Source organism: Artibeus jamaicensis, unplaced genomic scaffold, assembly GCF_021234435.1.
Source record: "Artibeus jamaicensis isolate MK-2021 breed Jamaican fruit bat unplaced genomic scaffold, CSHL_Jam_final contig_387, whole genome shotgun sequence".
Taxonomy (NCBI): domain Eukaryota; kingdom Metazoa; phylum Chordata; class Mammalia; order Chiroptera; family Phyllostomidae; genus Artibeus; species Artibeus jamaicensis.
Window position 1 is genome coordinate 28,256,173 of NW_026521812.1, and position 19,360 is coordinate 28,275,532.

At 35.0% G+C, this 19,360-nt stretch overlaps 1 protein-coding gene across 1 annotated transcript in view; it reads right to left on the reverse strand.

The window, feature by feature from the left end:
* GRIK2 (glutamate ionotropic receptor kainate type subunit 2) overlaps positions 1-19,360 on the reverse strand; it is a 592,671-nt gene that overhangs the window by 177,864 nt on the left and 395,447 nt on the right. Inside the window, exon 10 of the mRNA XM_037135552.2 lies at positions 18,535-18,648. Within this exon, the coding sequence (XP_036991447.1) occupies positions 18,535-18,648 (114 nt within the window). The remainder of the gene's footprint in view (positions 1-18,534; positions 18,649-19,360) is intronic.

Here is a 19,360-nt window from a genome sequence, read left to right on the forward strand (position 1 = left end):
ATCCTAGAGAAGTCTCAAGTGAATGAAGGGACTATTGCAATTAATCTTACAGGAAAAAAATAGATGCATAGGAGAGTTATAGGGACACTTGGTACACTAACAAATTAGACAATTCAGGTGAAATGAACACATTCTTAGAAAGATACAACTACCAAAACTGACTCAAGAAGAAATAAAATATCTAACTAGAACTCTACAAACAGAGATTAAAATGGTAATCTAAAACCTACACCTCCCCCACAAAAAAAGGCCCCAAACCAATAACTTCCCTGGTGAATTCTATCAACATTTAACAAAGACTAGGCAGCAATTCTTCTCAAACCCCTCTGAAAAATAAAAGACAAGGGAACATTTTCTAATTTATGTATGAGGCCAGTATTACCCTGATACTAAATTTTCTGAAGCTATTGTGTGATCAACATCTTGTTCAATGAGAAAATAAATAATTTCTCAAACCTCTTATTTTACTTTATCTCATTCTCTTCTAAGAGCATGCTTTCTCTTTTTATCTTTATCATGCAATGTCTGCCTTTACTTTCTCTTCTCTTTGATTATTCTCTGTAAACTGAAAAAAAAATGGTCTCAGTAATATCTCCATTCACTCATTCACTCAATAACCAGTTGTAGATTCCACAATGCTCCAGGCATTGTTCTAGGTCATGAAGATGAACAGACTAATAACACATAATACCCACTCTTAAGGAGCATTACAATGTATGAAAGAAATGGAAATTAAACAAATAAGTACAATGAGGAGTCACAAGGAAATAGCATTTGAGTTCAGCTCTCAGTCCCAGATGTACATTAAATTAAATGAAATGTTTTACAATTAAAATTAAAATACTGATGTCTGGCCTCCACCTTCAGAAATGATGGTCTAGTAATTAGACTCTAATTCATCTAGATTGCTCAGCATCATTACTTTTAAAAACCCTTGTAGCCCTGGCTGGTGTAGCTCAGTGGATTGAATGTTGGCCTGCAAAACAAAGGGTCATGGGTTCAATTCCCAGTCAGGGCACCAGCCTGGGATGCGGGCCAGGTCTCCAGTAGGGGGCATGTGAGAAGCAATCAATCACACATTGATGATTCCCTCCCTCTCTTCCTCCCTCCCTTCCCCTCTGCCTCAAAATAAATAAATATTTTTAAAAACCAAAACAAACAAACAAAAATCCTTCCTAGAAGTTTGTGATGTGCAGCAGAGGCAACTCCATGGGTGTGTGACACAGGTAGTTGCACAGGGACCCAAGGGGTAGTTGCACAGTCACCCCTATGCTGGGGTTACTACTCTGCTGGTGCTCTTCAGAATTAATCATTCTTAAGTAAGAGATCCTCGTTTTCATTTACACTGAGAATGAAGATTATGTAGCCAGTCAGATACACAATAAGAAATGAGAACTACTGAATTAAACAAAGAATCTGAGGAAATGGAAATATTTTGGAGAGAGAAAATGATTCCTGCGGATACTAGAAAGAATAAATAGTTGTATGATTTAAGGGAAAGAGAATGTGGGATAAGAAAGATACGGAGAGATAATACCATAAGAAGCTAAGTTAGGAGAAAAAACTTTTTTCCCATAAAATTCTGAAAAATGATTTAGATGTAATCACTGTTGATTATTAGAACTTCAGTTCACACCCTGCTTTGAATGGTATTCTCTTTCTTAAGATTATTTTTCAGCATCTACCTAAAACCAATTTTGATACAGGAAATGAAGTTGAGAATTTTTTCCCCAGGATTCTCTCTTTAGGTATTTTTTTTACTATTTACACTTAGATGAATTTGAATGCATGTTTGGGAGAGAAAGCAAAACAAAAGGAGAAAGACTTTATTTGTCCAATGACTGCAAAATGGACTTTTCAATCATGAGGATTCTGTTTCTAATAATTTAGTGCAACAATTTGAGATTGGAGGCTCTTGGGTCTTAGAAAGGAGGATCCAACATTAGCTATCCTCTAGCTCTACTTAGGTTTTTCTTCCCAAAAAGTGCAGAAATCACCTGATGGAAACATGGATTAGAATCAAGAGCTGAATATTAAGAGGCTTCTTACCCTCCTCACACCAGAAAGTGGGTCAGGTATTGGCTAGCCCTTCAGCACGCCCGAATATGCATGTAAAACACCAGAGAAAGTGCTTGTGCAATGAGGATTATCCATCATGATCAGTAGTAGTTAGTAGCATGTATCTGCTGAAAGTTCTTTCTACATAATGAATGGTGAATTTAACTTTCATCCATGGCCCTCTGTAATCAATAAAATCAGCAAATGCTTATTTAAAACCTGTCATTTAGAAGGAAATACCCTGATTTAGGACAGAGTTGTTTCTTCTAAGCACCTTTTAATCTAGTTGAAAATAGAAAACTTGCATAGAAAAATGTAAATAATAATAGAGGTTTTCATGTAAGTGCCTAAGGAATAAATTGTATAGATAAGAGAGCCATTAGGTGCCAGCAAAAGGAAAGTAAAAAATATTTCAAGGTAGTTAGATAAATCATCCTAGAGAAAAGGCTATTAGAAAAATGGATTGTAGACTGGGAACACATTAGATAAATGGGGAAAATAAGAGTTGTTCAGGTAAGAGAAATGAAATGAGGAAAGGTATACAGAAGAATTTCCCGGCACATGGCCTGAAGAATAGGAATGGTGGTTCATAAGAAAAACACATTTATAAACATGTTTTTAAAAGCTTGAGAGAAATCAGTAATATGAACACCATTCATATTTAAATTATGAATTATTTTATATTCACTAGAATTATCACTTACAGGTAATATTATGTTGGAAACTATGTTAAACATTTTACCCATTTTATATCTAATATAAACTTTAGGTTGTACTTCATTATGATTATCTTAATTATAAAGTTAAGGTAAATCATCTAACAAATGGCAGGCTCAGAATTCAAACCTAGATGTTCTAACTTCCACTTGTTCCTTCAGTGTGCAGAAAAGTCATTTTCTCAGTAAGATATTAAATTCAGACATTGTGTCAATTACTTATAGAAAAAGTCAGCTCTTCTGTCAATTTTTGTAGGGTAGGCAGTTCATGGATTTGTATATGGATGTAAATTCCTTCACGGATATCTCATTAATATCTTCAAATATCAAATTTGTTATTATGGTTTAACTTGCTATTGTGTATAATATTTTATTCTTGAAAATTATCCCACAAGTTTTACTTTCCAGAAAATTATGCAATTAAAAATATTTGAAAATTCTTCATCATTGCATCCCTTTGAGGTATCCACATACATATGAAGTTACTACTCAGTGCTAAGAAAAATGAATTTGGCTTAACCTAGTATTTTCTAAAATCTACTTAACCACAGAATAGTTGCTGGGTATGCCTGTATCACACAGTTATCCCAACCATGGAGCACAGTGAAGTTCCATGTAACCAATTAATAAACAGGGAATGTACAGGGAATGTTACTGCTACAGGGCATAGAAAGTGTACCCTGCATTTTGAAAGCAGTGTTTCATTTCTAAGGTAAGCGAGTATTGTATTTGCCAACAATTTCAAATATAAAAGTTCAAAGGAGAAAATACAAATTAGATTTCTTTTAAGAACATGGATCTGTGAAAAATCTTTGATGAGCTTTTAATGCAGTGTAAAATATTCTTCATTACATATGAAATGCTTTCTAAACAGCTATGTGGTGAAGGCATTGTTTTCCTATTAGTTCTCAGATGACGTGGTAAAAAAAAGCCTTTTGTTTATTTGTTTGACCTAGCAAGGTGATGAAAATAAATTCACAAGTCACTTTTTCTTAACTCAATCACTGTATGGAACTAAAGCTAAGAGATCCAAGAACCTGAAATTCATAAGATTCAAGTTAATAACATTCATGCTTGTTTAGTTGTGTAATGACATAAATGCTTTATGAATGATACACCTAATAAAATGCATTGACTTGTAAATGGATGAGGACCTGGGGACTCATCTATTATTCTGGATTTCTAGGCAAAACGTTCTCACTTTAGAGGTGCCAGTAGAGCAAAATACAGATGTGCCTTCTGCTAGGCGAACAGGTCTGTGCTTTCCTTTTTGAGTCATTGCGCTGAGGTTAATTGGAGTCAGGATGTAGTCTAGCACTAATAGTACCAGTTAAGTCTCCAATAAAGAGAGGCAATTAGGAATCAATGTCAAATAATCAAGATATGATTGAAAGTACAGAGATCAGAACTTGAAAATCAGATATCAATCAGAAAGTGAAAATAGGTTGAAAGTACCTGACATAATTTAGGACTTAGTGGTCTTGAAAGTCTTGTAATTGTCATCAATTACTTCTCAATATGGATAAGGGACTTTTAAGGCTGATACATATATAAATATATCTCAAACTCTCAATATCCCTGAGAAGCCTTCATTTATAATTCTTTGTCAAACCAAACAGAATAAATAGGTTTATGACAACATCAACAGAAGTTTGAAAACAGGAAAAATGTGTAGTGGTATAAGTTCACGAAAAATACACATGCTCCCTAAGGAACAGTATCAGCAATGTTCATAATGCCAACCACCATCTATTCCATCTATTCCATCAGTTCCACTTAACTCCAGAAGACTCTGCTAACCAGTAAGGTATAACACTGTATTTTTAAGTATTGTCAAAAAGAAAGAAAAAAAAACTTCTGGCCAAGATGGAGGCATAGGTAGAAACACTGTGCCTCCTCGAACAACCAAAATAAGGACAACAACAATTCAGAAACAAAGTAACAAGCAAAACTGAAAGAAAATAGAACTGTATGGAAGTCTGACAACAAAGGAGTTAAAATAGACACACTGATCCAGACCAGTAGGTGGGTCAGAGTCCAGGGACTGAGTGAAGAGGGGTCACAGCACGGGAAGCAGTGACACCAGGTACACAAGGCACCCCAGGCATGCAAGGAGGCACTGAGCAGATCCTGGGCACCCGGGTAGCAGCTGGCAGACCCTGGGAGTGGAACGGCAATGGGCAGACCCAGCGAGGTGGCTATTAAGAAATGGGGCACCGTGCGCAAGGTGGCTGGCTGACCAGGCTGCAGTCCCACATTCACACGCAGATAACTGGGGAGCAAGACACATTGCACAAACCAGGGTCCTAGCACAGGGAAATAAAGCCTCAAAACACCGATTGAAAACACTTGTGGGAGTTGAGGCACAGGGAGAGACTCCCGACCTCACAGGAAAGTTCATTGGAGAAACCCACAGGATTGTAGAATGCACACAAGCCAACCCACACAGAAATCAGCACCAAAAAGGTTCAGTTTGCTTGGGAGAAGCAGCAGAAGGGACTGAGGTGTAACAGAGAGTGGAGCAAAGCACCATTTTTTTCCCTCTCTGACCCTGCCTCCATTTACAGCATCACAACCCAGCAACTTGGGTTGCCCTGCCCTGGTAAACACCTAAGGCTCTGCCCCTCATACTTAATAGGTATGAACAGACCAAAACATTATGGCTCAAGCAGAAAAACAGCTCAAAGCCCCAGAACCAATATTTCCAAGCTACCAAGAGATAGCCAACCTATCAGATGCACATTTCAAAACACTGGTGATCAGGATGCTCACAGAACTGGTTGATTTTAGTCACAAATTAGAGGAACAAATGAAGGTTAAAGTAAGTGAAATGAAGGGAAATGCACAGGGAACCAATAGTGATGGGAAGGAAACTGGAATTCAAGTCAATGGAGTGGACCAGAAGGAAGAAATAAACAACCAAACAGAAAAGAATGAAGAAACGAGAATTCAAAAAAATGAGGAGAGGCTTAGGAACCTCCAGGACATCTTTAAACGTTCCAACATCTGAATTAGAGGGGTACCAGAAGGGGAAGAGGAAGAGCAACAAGTGGAAAACTTATTTGAACAAATAATAAAGGAGAACTTCCCCAATCTGGCAAAGGAAATGAACTTCCAGGAAATCCAGGAAGCTCAGAGAGTCCCAAAGAAGTTGGACCCAAGGAAGAACACACCAAGACACATCATAATTACATTACCCAAGACTAAAATGAAGGAGAGAATTTTAGAAGCAGCAAGAGATAAGGGGACAGTCACCTACAAAGGAGTTCCCATCAGACTGTCAGAGGATTTCTCAAAAGAGACCTCACAGGCAAGAAGGGGCTGGAAAGAAGTATTCCAAGTCATGAAATCCAAAGACCTACATCCAAGATTGATCTATCCAGCAAAGTTTTCATTTAGAATGGAAAGACAGATAACGTGCTCCTCAGATAAGGTCAAGTTCAAGGAGTTTATCATCACCAAGCCTTTATTACATGAAATGTTAAAGGGACTTATCTAAGAAAAAGAAGATAAAAGACATGTATACTAAAATGACAGCAAACTCACAATTACTAACAACTACACCTAAAATAAAAACAAACTAAGGAAACAACTAGAACAGGAACAGAACTACAGACATGGAGATCATATGGAGGGGTAGCAACAGGGGAGTGGGAGGAAGGGGGAGAAGGTACAGAGAATAAGTAGCATAGATGGCAGACAGAAAATAGGGGAAGGCAAGAATAGTACGGGAAATGTAAAAGCTAAAGAACTTAAGATACATGGACATGAACAAAAGGGGGGGAATGAGGGAGGGAGAGGGTGTGCAGGGTGGAGGGGAATGAAGGGGAAAATGGGACATACTGTAATAACATAATCAATAAAATATATTTTAAAAAATAAATAAAATAAAATACTTTTGTACAATTAAAAAAAGAAAGAAAAAAGTATCTTCAAAGCACTTATTGAAGAAAAATTTAGTCTTATGTGAATTTATCATTAAATAATTGAAAAGTAAATAAATGGGGCACAAATAAAAAAAGCTAGAAAACTGGCAACCAAAAATACAAGAAAAGCAGGAAGATAATAATAAGGAAGTAGAAAATAAGAAAAAAGAAAATGGCAAATTGTAAATATATTTTTTAGTGAAAGCAACATAATGCAACACAATTTCTTAGTTAACCAGATCTTTAAAACAAGAGACAAAATTTATTTATTTTTTAAAGATTTTATTATTTATGTATTTATTTACTTATAGAGAGTGTAAAGGAGAGAGAGAAAACAAAGAGAAACACTCATGTGTGAGAGAGAGAGACATTAATCAGCTGCCTCTCAAAGGCCCCCAACCAGGCACCTGGCCTGCAACCCAGGCATGTGCCATGACCTGAACCAAGCCAGTGACCTTTTGGTTTGCAAGCTGATGCTCAACCCACTGAACTACACTAGCCAGGGTGAGAAGAAATTTAAAAGCACAAATTTTACATTAGAAAGGGACTCAGTAGACAGATTATAACTTTCATATGATGAATTTATGTGAAAATCTGTGTTAATACATTAGTATATCTTGATACGTGTCAATGCACAATTTAAAATGGACTCAAACAAAAGTGATAAAATAAATAGGTCAATAACCATAAAATAAATTGTAATAGTTGTTAAAAAATCTTCCAGAAAAATTCTAAATACTGCATATTTAAAATTTTTAACCTACTATAAGACGCATAATCTCACGATACGAAGATTGCTTTAGGGAATAACAAATGCTGTGAAACCAGTTCCTTGCTTTGTAAATATAGTTAGCATAACACTGACATAAAAAGCTAACAAAATGGTTAAATACTGTAACTAAAGAGCAGTCACTGTCAAATATACCTAAGAACAATACAGCAAACAAAACGCAGTAGTCCATTGAGCAATTTTTCAACCATAACCAATATTGGCTTATCTCTGAAATACAGGTATTTTTACTATTCAGAAGTTGAATAATAAATTAATCAGAACAGTAAGTACAATTAGAAAATTAAGGATAATCTCTATGTATGACTGATGTATTCAATAATATTTAGTGCCTTTTCTTGAAATATATAATAGCTGAAAAACTAGAAATAAAGTCTTTTGTGAATAAATTTATTTTTATAGTTAATAATGAGAGAATAATATTAAAAAAAAGAAAATAGGCTCAGAGAATGAATCTCTCACCAAATGCAAATAAAAACAAGACAGCAATTAAAATCAGTAAAGGAAGAGATAAAATTATAGCTACATATAATATGCGTGATCAAATATTTAAACAACCGAAGACAATTAATTACAGACCTTTTAAACAGATAAATAACTTCATGATGTGACTTAAGATAAGGAAAGCATTCAAAAACAAATATTTTAGTTTTTATAACATGAAAACATTGTTTGAATTTATAATGAAGGCCCAGAAATGTTATTTTAGAAGATAATCAGCAAGCGGTCCCCTAAGCTCTATTTGGTGGACATGCTGCTGAAATTATGGTATATGGCCTCCTTTTAACTTTATAATATTAGTTCTCATTGTTTTTGTGCTTTTTTCCCCCTGAATCTTCAATACACATTTGATTAGAAAGTTAGAGAGGGAATATTTTTGTTGCAGACCTTGGCCAGCAGAGTCCACCTGTTGTGGTTTATGACGAGAATCATTCACAGGCGACAACAATCCTGTGTGGAAAAAGGGAACAGGCACAACTACTCTTTCAAGGGGAGAGTGCCTATGGTGCCTCGGCCACTCCCTTAAGAAGAGAGCACCTCGACCCTTGCCTGGATAGGCTTTTATTGTTTTCCTGGGGTCTTACATCATAGAAAGATTTATCAAGTATCATACAGAACATTATTGTCTACAGTCTAGGTACAATCAAGGAAATAAAAATAACATGTAGAGGGGGATGGCAATGAGCTTATTAGCTCTGTCCTTGGGAGAGCTCACACAGGCTTTGGAAGTTACCTTGAAGATAGACAATACACATTTGTTGCTTTAGACCAGAGTGAGGGAGTTTTAGCAAGAGCAAGCCATAACAATCTGTATGCATTTTCTAGGCCTGACTCCCAGGGGAAAAATTGGTTTGAAGGTCTGGCTCCTGCCCACCACTTCACATCTGCAGGTTTTCCATATAGAGTTGAGTCACATTTGCCAGGCCAAGACAAACAGGTCCCCTACAATTTTATAATCTCAATGAGGTTAATCCCCATTATAGACATCTAGTTAGTACTTTGACTATAGATTTTCAGACAGTTCTAATTATTTGAACTTTAAAACCAATACCAGAATTAATAAAATGGAACATCATTACTGAAATAGTAGGTTAAAGTTAAGACACAAAACGCAAGTTTAAACAGAACGTGAGGGTCTTAATAACAGAAAATATTATATTTTGTTCCTTCAGCCTTTGTTTTCCTTTAGATGTAACTAGGGAACATCATAAGTGGCTTCTCGACAGTAACAGTCCCTCCCTTTTCTCCTGCCTGACAGTTGGCATGGGGGCACCAGACCCTCTGCCAACTGAGGAGTCAAGCCATGGTCCAAGCTTCCAGACGGAATGATGAAATAGCACCTTTTATCCTAACTTCAAACAGTGTGCGTTTTTTTTCTTCTAAAAACGGTTGGTTGTTCTTATGTTTAGTCCAAATTGCTTCAGCTATAAATCTTATTGCTGATTATTTAAGAATATTTCATGGAAACATTTACTACGATAGTCAGAAATAATAGAGATTTTTGAGCTTTATTTATCACTAGAGAGTCTTTGGTTAATGTGTACAAAATGTGGATTATTATTATTAAAAGATAATTTAAAAAGAAATTTTGTATTTATCAATAATGTGAAGAATATATACTAAAGTACTAATTTAGTTGATTGTAAATTCTTTCAAAAATTTCAGAAGTAAATATTGTTACATTATACATATGTGATTAATTTATAAGGTATTTGTCTGCATTAATTAAATGGTATTTTTTTAAACCTGATGAAATTTAATAAGAATACAGTATCATTAACATTTGTAAGTATTATTGACTATTTGGTTTTATATATTCTTATACTATCCAAGGCCTGTTGACAATTGTAAGCTTGTAATTTCTATTCTATTAATAAATAAATATCACCACTGGTCTAAAGTACATTTTAGCCATTCTAAAATGGCCTTGTTTTCTTTTTCTGCACTAAATTATGAAAACTTCACAAGTGTATATAGTCCACTTTGATCTTAAAAATGAAAAGGGAGTATTTAAAAGAATTAGTTAACAATGATACTAAAGACTAGTATTCTATCACATGTTAATGATTCCTACTACTCTAAAAATGCTGCTGGACAATACACAGAAACATAACTGGATAGGTGAAAAATAAACCTTTCAATTCAATTCATAGTCACAAGAAATGACCAACAAGAACAATCCACATAGATAAGCAGAAATAAGAATCATGCAGTTGATTGTTATTACTCCATCTACAGCATCTGTCATTTGTGCTTTTACTGCCGTAGAGCTAGGAAAGGTCTTGCCATTATTTTGCAAGTCCTGGTCTTTCAGCTTCCTTCTATTTACTGGCTCTTAAATCTGAATTCTGCCATCCTGAATTAGCATTCATGTCAGAAGCCTATGGTGCACTCCAGGTTATCACAATTGGGAGTGCGAATCCCAGGAAGAAAGACTGGGAAAGCCTAGCTGCTACCATCAGAACAACTTAATGTCTTCAGGAAAAGGCAATACTAAGGATGACTGGTTTGTTAGAAACAACAATTAATGAGAGAAGCCCCACATGGGCTCAACAAACCAACCTCATTTCGATATCTCAAGGCACTTTCACTTAAACTTTCTGGATAGAAAATGAGTAACTATCATAACCTGGGCCTTGCCTTTTAAGCAACAACAAAATACTATAGCAGGCCTGGAGAGCAGTGTCTTTTATCTTAACTTTTTAATAAGCCATATTTATTGTTTACCATTTATTTTTTAAAAATTCAAGTGCATTTAGATGCAATGTTTCTTCCCTTTTCTCTGTCTTTTATTTTATGTTGCAAGCCCATGAAATGAAGGAGTTCCTTTTAATGCCTGATTCACACACATACACCCAAACCCTTTCCTACATACTTTAGGCACAATCACTGCATTCTTAGTTGTTGCAAACTGTGTTTAACTCCTTTCAGAAGAATAAGTTTATAGAATTTACAAAATATTTTTAAAAAATCTGCCTTTATTGCCCATAATTATCATGCCAAGAAGAGATTTTGGATTTGCTTTGTATTTATAGAAAATCTGCTGGGATTTGAGAAACTGAGAAAATCTTTCTCCCTGAAATGCAGTATTTTGTCACCTGAAATTATAGGGAATCCTATATAATATGTAAAAATTAACTTTCAAAAACAAAGGCTAGAGCTTTGCCAGTTCTGTTCACCAGCATTTTAGGAAAGGTCTGATGTCAGAGCAATAAGGGTTTAAAGAAAGATTTGGCTCATGGATTATTATTTATTTTTGTGTGACAAAAATTCATATTTTATTAAAAACTGGTATGCTATTAAATGTCCCCACTGACTGAATTACTAGCTCAGATTGGAGATCTTGATTGTTACTCTCTTGCAGCTGGTATTTGTATTTTGGCCATTAAATATTTCATTAGCTTAATTCACAAGTGAAAGAGGAAAGAAGGTGGGCATAATGAAGCTCAAATCGATCAAATGTGTCATTTCACTGTCTTCCAGTAAAAGATTTGATGGGAAAGGAGACTGCACCTATCAAAGGAGATTAGCTAATCTCAAAACTGTATTTCCCTGCTGAATCTAATTTATTACCCCCTTACATGAATAATCAAGATTTGACCGTATGAAAGTGACTGCCAACATCTCCATTCAATATAACTAACAGGGCCTGTTACCTCCCTTCCCAACATCCCTATCATGTTCAGTGGTGATGTGAACACTCTCGCCTGCTAGGCTTTTACTCTGAAAGTCATCATTCACATTTCTCAATTGTGTTTGCCCCACATCTAATTCATCTCCAAGAAATCTCATACCTGATTTTTCAAGGTTGCCATCTCTTTTCTCTTTCCAATAGGTACAATGTCCTTCAAATTAGACTCCATAAATTTCCCATTCAGCACAGCCCATGAATAAATCTTATCTTACTTGTTCATCTAGTTCCTTGACTCACTTTTTAAAACTTTCATAGAATAATCTTTTATTTTTTTCTTTTTGGTATCTGAATTGAGAAAATGAGGTAAAAGAAATTGAGGCGTCTAAGAAAACAAGCCTCTGGCTTCAGTGGATAGAAAAGTACTAGAACCATACACAGAGTGTGAAAACATAGGAAATAGCTTCAAATATATTTGAAACAGATGTGGTAAGGCCTGAATTGAAGGAGGTTAGATGCAGATTGAATTTGCTACTGGACAGACAGGCTGATAATTATCTATAATAAATTGCAAATGTACATATGAATCTCAGATTAAGATCATAAATGAAATATAGATTGTATAATTTTACATGGTACTATTCTGATAACATCTTTAAAAATGATACAAGTGAACAAAATTATTTAGTTTCTCTGTAGTTCTCTGTGGTTAAGCTGAGACAAAATTTCACTTGTCTATTCATCCTTCTATACCAAACTTAATATATTGCTCATGATAATTTATCAAAATTACAGTATTGACAATAATATTGGCAATAAAAAAGAATACAGTAACAAAATGGAAACAATGTTTATTACGGTTCCATGTTGTAATTAGACTTAATAAAGAAGGATGAAGGAAGCAGGTGGGTGAGTGCGTGTACATGTGATTATGTGATGAAAAATAAGGTTCTTGGCACTTACAAAGCCTTTAAAGATCGAGACCCTAAGATTACAAAAAATTGTGCCTAATTTCATATTAAAACACACAACTTTTTTTTCTCAGTGGTGTCACCACCAATAGTTTTATGATTACCTAGCTAATCTGGATGTCTAAGAAAACACGAGAAGTCATTAGAAAGGAAATACACTGAGCCATTAGAGCAAGAATGAAAGGGACAAATGTAGTACCAGCATAATCCCAGAAAGGGGAGAAAAATGTGGTGAGAAAAGGCCCGGTGGCCTGTGAACAAGCTCATTGCTGCAATGGGGTATGAGGAGATTGATTTTGAGTGAGATGCTCTAAAGTCACATGTTAATATTTAAGTAGTACTCATACATACAAGTACTTAGAAATGTAGGGTTTGCAAAGAAAAAATCTTTTATTCTTTGTGAAGCTGCAGCGTCCAGGTTTCCAAGCCCAAAAGCTAACAGCTCTCTAAGAACTCAGTGCTTCACAGTCCTTTTGTGACAATGGAAAGAGAAGAATCAGAGGGAAAACTTATTGCAATGGCTGATTTGAAGCCCTATAAATCTGCTTTTGTTGATATTGTGGAAGACACTGCTGAACCATCGAGGAGATGATTCGGTCACTTTTGACTTTTGTCCTGTGATTCTTTCCATTGTCCTTTTGAGGTTGCTCTCAGTTAAGCCTCCTGTAGCTGTGATCTACTGACAATAAAGCTTTGCAAGCCTAAGCAAGTAAATTTACTACTGAAATGCATAGTCTGGCAGGCAGTGCTAGGAACATACAAAATAAGACTAAGTTACCAATGTAAGCACATTTGTTAAATTCACTGAGTAACCAAGGAGTGAAAAAATCTCACTTACAGAGTAAGTGATTTTTCTGGAAAAAAAAAAAGTAAACAAATTTATAGTAATTTGCACACTAAAGTGCTACTAGTTTTCAATGGAAAGAATATGTATGGTGACATTTAAGTGCATGTAATCTTCAGATGGACAAAAACAATTATTACATCAGAAGTGAGAAGCACTCAATACAGGCAAGTCCGAAAAATCTATTGAAAACCAAGAACACAGAAGGAAAACAGACATTCCATACATGAATTTAAGTAAGTATTCAGTCACTGTACAATGTCTCAGGCTAGTGGATTCATTGTGAGGACTATAGGATAAGATTATAAACTGAAAATACAGCACATATCATTCCTCAGAGGCTGTCTATATCTCATTCAGAATTAGTATTTTTGTTACTATTTTGGCAATTTGGACTGAAAAATCCCCCTATGCAATGCATGAAATCATCATAAGTGAAAAAAATTATTCTAAGGTTGATATCTTTAGTTCTGTTAAAAGTAATACGCACAAGAAGTGAGGGATTTTTAGCAACAATTGAACTTGCAAAATAAGGGATATTAAAGAGCACATTTTGACCTGAGATTTAGGTCTACACTTGAAGATGAAGTTACAAATATTTCCAAATTGTACAATATCATAAATCTTAATTCAAAACCAAAAAATATAAGCATTTAAAAATTGTTTAGAAAATTCTAAAATGAAATCATTTCATGTTATAACTATATACCACCCAGACATTACATTGGCTATAGATTGTTGTTAAAGGGGATAAGATAAGCCCCAATACTATTTAAATGGCCATAAAAGTCTGAGATTAGCCCTGGTTGGTGTGTCTCAGTGGACTGAGTTCTGGCCTTTGAGCCAAAGGGTCGCCGGTTTTATTCCCAGTCAGGGCACATGCCTGGGTTGTGAGCCAGGTCCCCAGTAGAGGGTTGCACAACAGGCAACCGCACATTGATGTTTGTCTCCCTCTCTTCCTCCTCTTCCCTCTCTCTAAAAATAAATAAATAAAATCTTTTTAAAAATCTGAGGTTATGGTTTGAAGAGGCTGAAAGAAAAATCAGTGTAAAATTGGGAGAGGAGAGAAATAAGAGGCCCAAGACATTCATGCAAGAGTAGCCTAAACCTTGCCTTTGAAGATGGGTATGTTTAGATGTTTGAGAACACCCTCTTAACATCGTTACAGTGCTTTACTATGTGTGAGGTTTATGAATGCATTGCTTTTGGTGGGTAACTCCCAATTGAGATGATACTTAGGACATAAATTATAGCTGTTCAGTTTTTCCATTGTGGGCCACCAGAACTTTCATCTTAGAGTATGGGTGCTCAAGCTGGCTATACAGATTGGTTGAAACTCACTACTCTATTTTGTAGCTGTGTGACCACATGTACTTTACTCAGGCACTTTGGACATCAGTTTTCTTACCTGTAAAACAGTATTAATAATGGTTCCTACCTCAAAAGGTTATTCTGATAATTAAATTAGTAAAGCAGTGAATAGTGCTTTGAACAATGTCTAGCAGATAGTAGGAATGAAAAAAAAAGTCTGCTCTTTTTTGCAGTTGTTGTTATAGTCCATATTCACAAAATTAAATTTGAGGAAGCAGAGAAGCAGATCAAAGCACTGGTCTCAGTCATGGTATTCTTTTGAGTTTGAAAATTTCCAAGATATTTCCTACTTCAGAGACCTTTCATATGCTGTTCTCTCTGCCAAGAATACTCTTTTCTTCTTTCTTAACTTGTTAATTCCTCCTCAATCTTCAAGTCTCAGCTGTCTATTCTTCCACAGTAAGGACTAAGCTGATTTTTCATTTCATTCATGACCCCAATATAACTTACGATCATCCTATAAAAGGCATCTCTCCATTTTTCTTTCTATTTTATCCTAATCACAGGGGTGTGTGTACAGGTGTAATTCTTTCTATAATCCTTATCATTTTCTAAGCTCCATCAAAAAAAAGACCATGTCTATTTCATTAACCAACCAAATATGGCCTTTAGCACAATGCCTAGTATATAATGATCATTCTATAGATATTGTTAAATAAAATAATGAATTAATAAAAATAAAAATAAATATATGAATAAATTCATGAGAATAAACTGATTATTATTGGCATACTGATAATGCTGTATTATGGAATACTTCACTTTTTTTAAAGACATTTAAAAATATTGAACAAACAGCATAACTAACTTCTCTTTGTAGACGTGTTATTATTTATAACACAGCCAGAATCTCCTCTGAGATTTTCCAAGAGAGAAAAAGAATAAAATAACCATAACATAAATCAAATGATCATAACCTCATTATAATATCAATTAATTACCAATAAGTTACATTAAGCATAACGCTTACGTAAATAAGGTAAATTATCTCTTCAAATCCGTTCTCTTCTGGAGTGAAGTTACTTTGTGATCAGAGTATTCATAAAAAAATTAACTGATATAAAAACAAATAAGGTACCTTTCCTTTTATATTTTGGTTATACAGAGTAATGAGCTGAGCAGTTCTCAATCATTGATATAGATCAGAATAACTCATGGACCTTAAAAAATATAAAGATATCCAAGGTCCAAAGCCCAGAAATACTGTTTCAAAAAGTGTTGAGTAACTTTTGGAGAAACTTTTGAAAAGTTTCATGCCTGGATCTTACATGACGCTAATATTAAATAGCACTTGTTTAGTTTAGATACAAAATCATTTATTGAGAAAAAGTCTGGATAGTTCTTATAAAACAACCCCGAGTAATTAAGCAGGATTGAGAAATTATGTGTACTCTTAATCACCTACTTTGTTTGGACAAGAAGTTTTCAATAACCTAAGCACTTGAAAAACTTTTAAATGTAGTCATTTGGAAGTTGCTCAGATCCTCCAATTTTCCATTTAATTAAATACAATTAATTTAATTTTATTTGACAAATATTTATTGAGTGCTGACTGTGCCCAAGGCACTTTCCTGTGACACTGTTAACTTTTTTTTAAAAAAGCATAAATTGATCATTGACCTTCTACAGATTCATGTCAAATGGAGAGAGATATTTTCTAAAATTGAAAAAAAGTACATGGCAAGTGTCAGGAGATAGTACTATGATACATAAAGTGTACGTATTACACACCTACCTCTCATACACACACACACAGGTTATGGAGAGACTGGACAGTTTTGTGGAGTAGTTATCATTTGAGACTGGTCTGGAAAGTGATATAGGATTTTCATGGGGAAACATAAAGAAGTGAGCAAATATTTGGAGACATAAAATAAATGATGCATATGACAGTTTGGCTAGTTGTCATTGAAGAGAACAGAGAAAAGAGTGTGGGGTTGACTGCTAAAGACCACAGCTGTCCCCTGAACAGAACTGTTTACCAGCAATGTAGAAGCATATAACAGTATAAAAACAAGAGACATACCTCTTTCTATAAGGAATATTCAGTAATGTCTAGAAAAAATATTGAAGACATGCAATAATTTAAAATGGCATTATATTAATTCTAAAGAAGACAAAGTACTGATACATACTACAGTATCTTAGAAGCAGAGAGAAACATACTGCAGATGAAGGGAGGAGAACTAACCCCATCATGGTGGTAGGCCAACTGGTACACCAGTTAAGTTAAAACAGGATCCTGGAAGGCAGTATGGGGAATGACAGCACAGAAAGGTGGAAGAAGACGAGACTATCCAAGGCCTTGAACATCAGGGTCAAAGTGTTGGGGCCTTTTTAAAGTTTAGTATGAATACACTAAAAATTGGTAAACAATAAAGCAGGAAACTGACAGAGTTATATTCTAAGGTGGACGGTGGGGGGCACTGCAACAGGGGGAGGCTGTCGGCAGAAGGGACAGCTACATGGTCACTGCAGTAGTTGTAGCAGCGGGTAATGAGACCCAGGGCATACTGGCAGGAGAAGGATGTACTATCATCCTGTAAGAACTTTGCAACTGAAGAACAGGGTTGATGGATTGGTGGGTCTGAGAGCTACCTTTGTAAAGAGAGAGAAATTTTTTAAAAAAGTGAAAGAGAAGCTAGGATGTTTGGATATGATATATAAGGAGAAAGTTCACTAAGGTTCTTAGCAAGAAATTGATTTCAAGAAACCTCATTAACTTTTATTACTGCCATTTCATGATTAGCAGCTTTGCTTCATTATCAAGAGTATTTAACCCAAACTATTTTATTTAGACATGCCTAGGGATCTGACGTCTCTTGTTATCACTAAAAAGACAAGATTATAAATTCCTCCTGGCTTGATTACCCACCATAAATCAAATTTAGAAATTATATAAATGCCCAAAGTATGTGGCTGTTTGTTCTGGACATTAATTCACATTCTTATTATATGGAGAGATGTAATAACTAAGATTGATAAGCTTATTCTGTAGGTAAAATTACTGATTAAGTAATATAAGAGCTCCTTAATCCTAAAATTAAAATTCCCATTCGTAAATGGCATACTAGGCGAAAGTAAACATTATTATGTGGTCTAATAAAGCTTTATCATTACAAGATAGGAAAAATATCTAGGTTATCAATACTAATTTAATCCTATTGGTGGTAAAAATATTGCTAGCTTAAAAGACACTTGTCATTTGATTTCATTAGGGAGGTTGGCCAAGTAAAAGTGATTCTTCATGATAAAAATGATTAAATTAAAAACAAAGTTAAAATTATTATAGAAAAATCCTAAAAAATAAGTGGCATGCCCTTCCAAAGGTATTTTCAGGAAATGAAATCAGAAGCAAAGTTTTCATGCAGTTTCTCACACAACTATATTTATACAATTGCATGTCTGTATATTTTTACATCTTAACATTGATGGTTCTTCAACAGTAACTAATTTCAGAGAAATGTAAAGATTTCCAGTAATATATGAAGCTGTATTATTAATCAGCCCCAACAGCCCAAACATTAACATAATGTACATCACTGAAGAATAACAAAATAAAACTCAGACTAAATTAACATTGACTCATTTGTTATACAGTAATTGCTAAATAACTGTAAAATACATTCTGTTCATTAACTGTTCCAGTTATACTGTTGTTTTTTTATTTGCTTCCATGTTTATCTATATTTTATCTAAAAAGAATGGAAAAACTTAAGTACTTACCAAAATTGTGGTGACAATCAAAGAACGATTAGATAAGGAATCTGTGATGTTAGCTGGCTTTCCCTTTTGACTTTCTGTCATGTTCAGGCCACTGGCTGGATCCCAAGTTCCAATCTATAAAATAGCATATTGTCTTTGTAAATTGTCCATCAGGCACCTGGGGAAGAGCACCGCTGGAGAATAGGTAAGAGCGCTAATACTTATTGTTCACCCCTGCTGCATTATCCACTGTCGTTGGGAGAAAGGCTGTTGTTTTAAGCATGATTCACTGCTCTGCGAAGTGTGTCTGGTGAACTGTGACATTAAGGAACAAGATGATCCAGGGCACTTCTACAGTCAGCACAGGAGCTTACTTTTCCATTTAAACCTTCATTCACCAAGATAACCCACATTTGATGATACCTTGATAGCTGGCTAGAAGCTCATTAATAGTGCATATCTTTTTGCTGTAATGGATCTATTTCATCCTCACTATAAAGATAATGTGCTATATTATATGAATAAAAAAAGACAGGCAAAACCTGGGGACCCAGGGTAAATTAATCAGAAAAAGCAGGTTTAAGAGAGGCATTAATTGGTATTCTGCATAAGCCCCAGTAGGGCAAAATCATACCTAGAATTACCATTGGAGCTTTGAAAAATATACCTTTGCAGCTTTTAAAATATTCAGAAAAAAAGGAGATTACACTAAAATCTCACCTGTTTATTCCAATAGTTCCACCTTTATCCCATATAATATATATTTAATTTAACTAATACACTGTGATAGATTAGGGCATATACTCTCAGGGTCCAGACATTGTATACCCACCGAACACAGCCTATG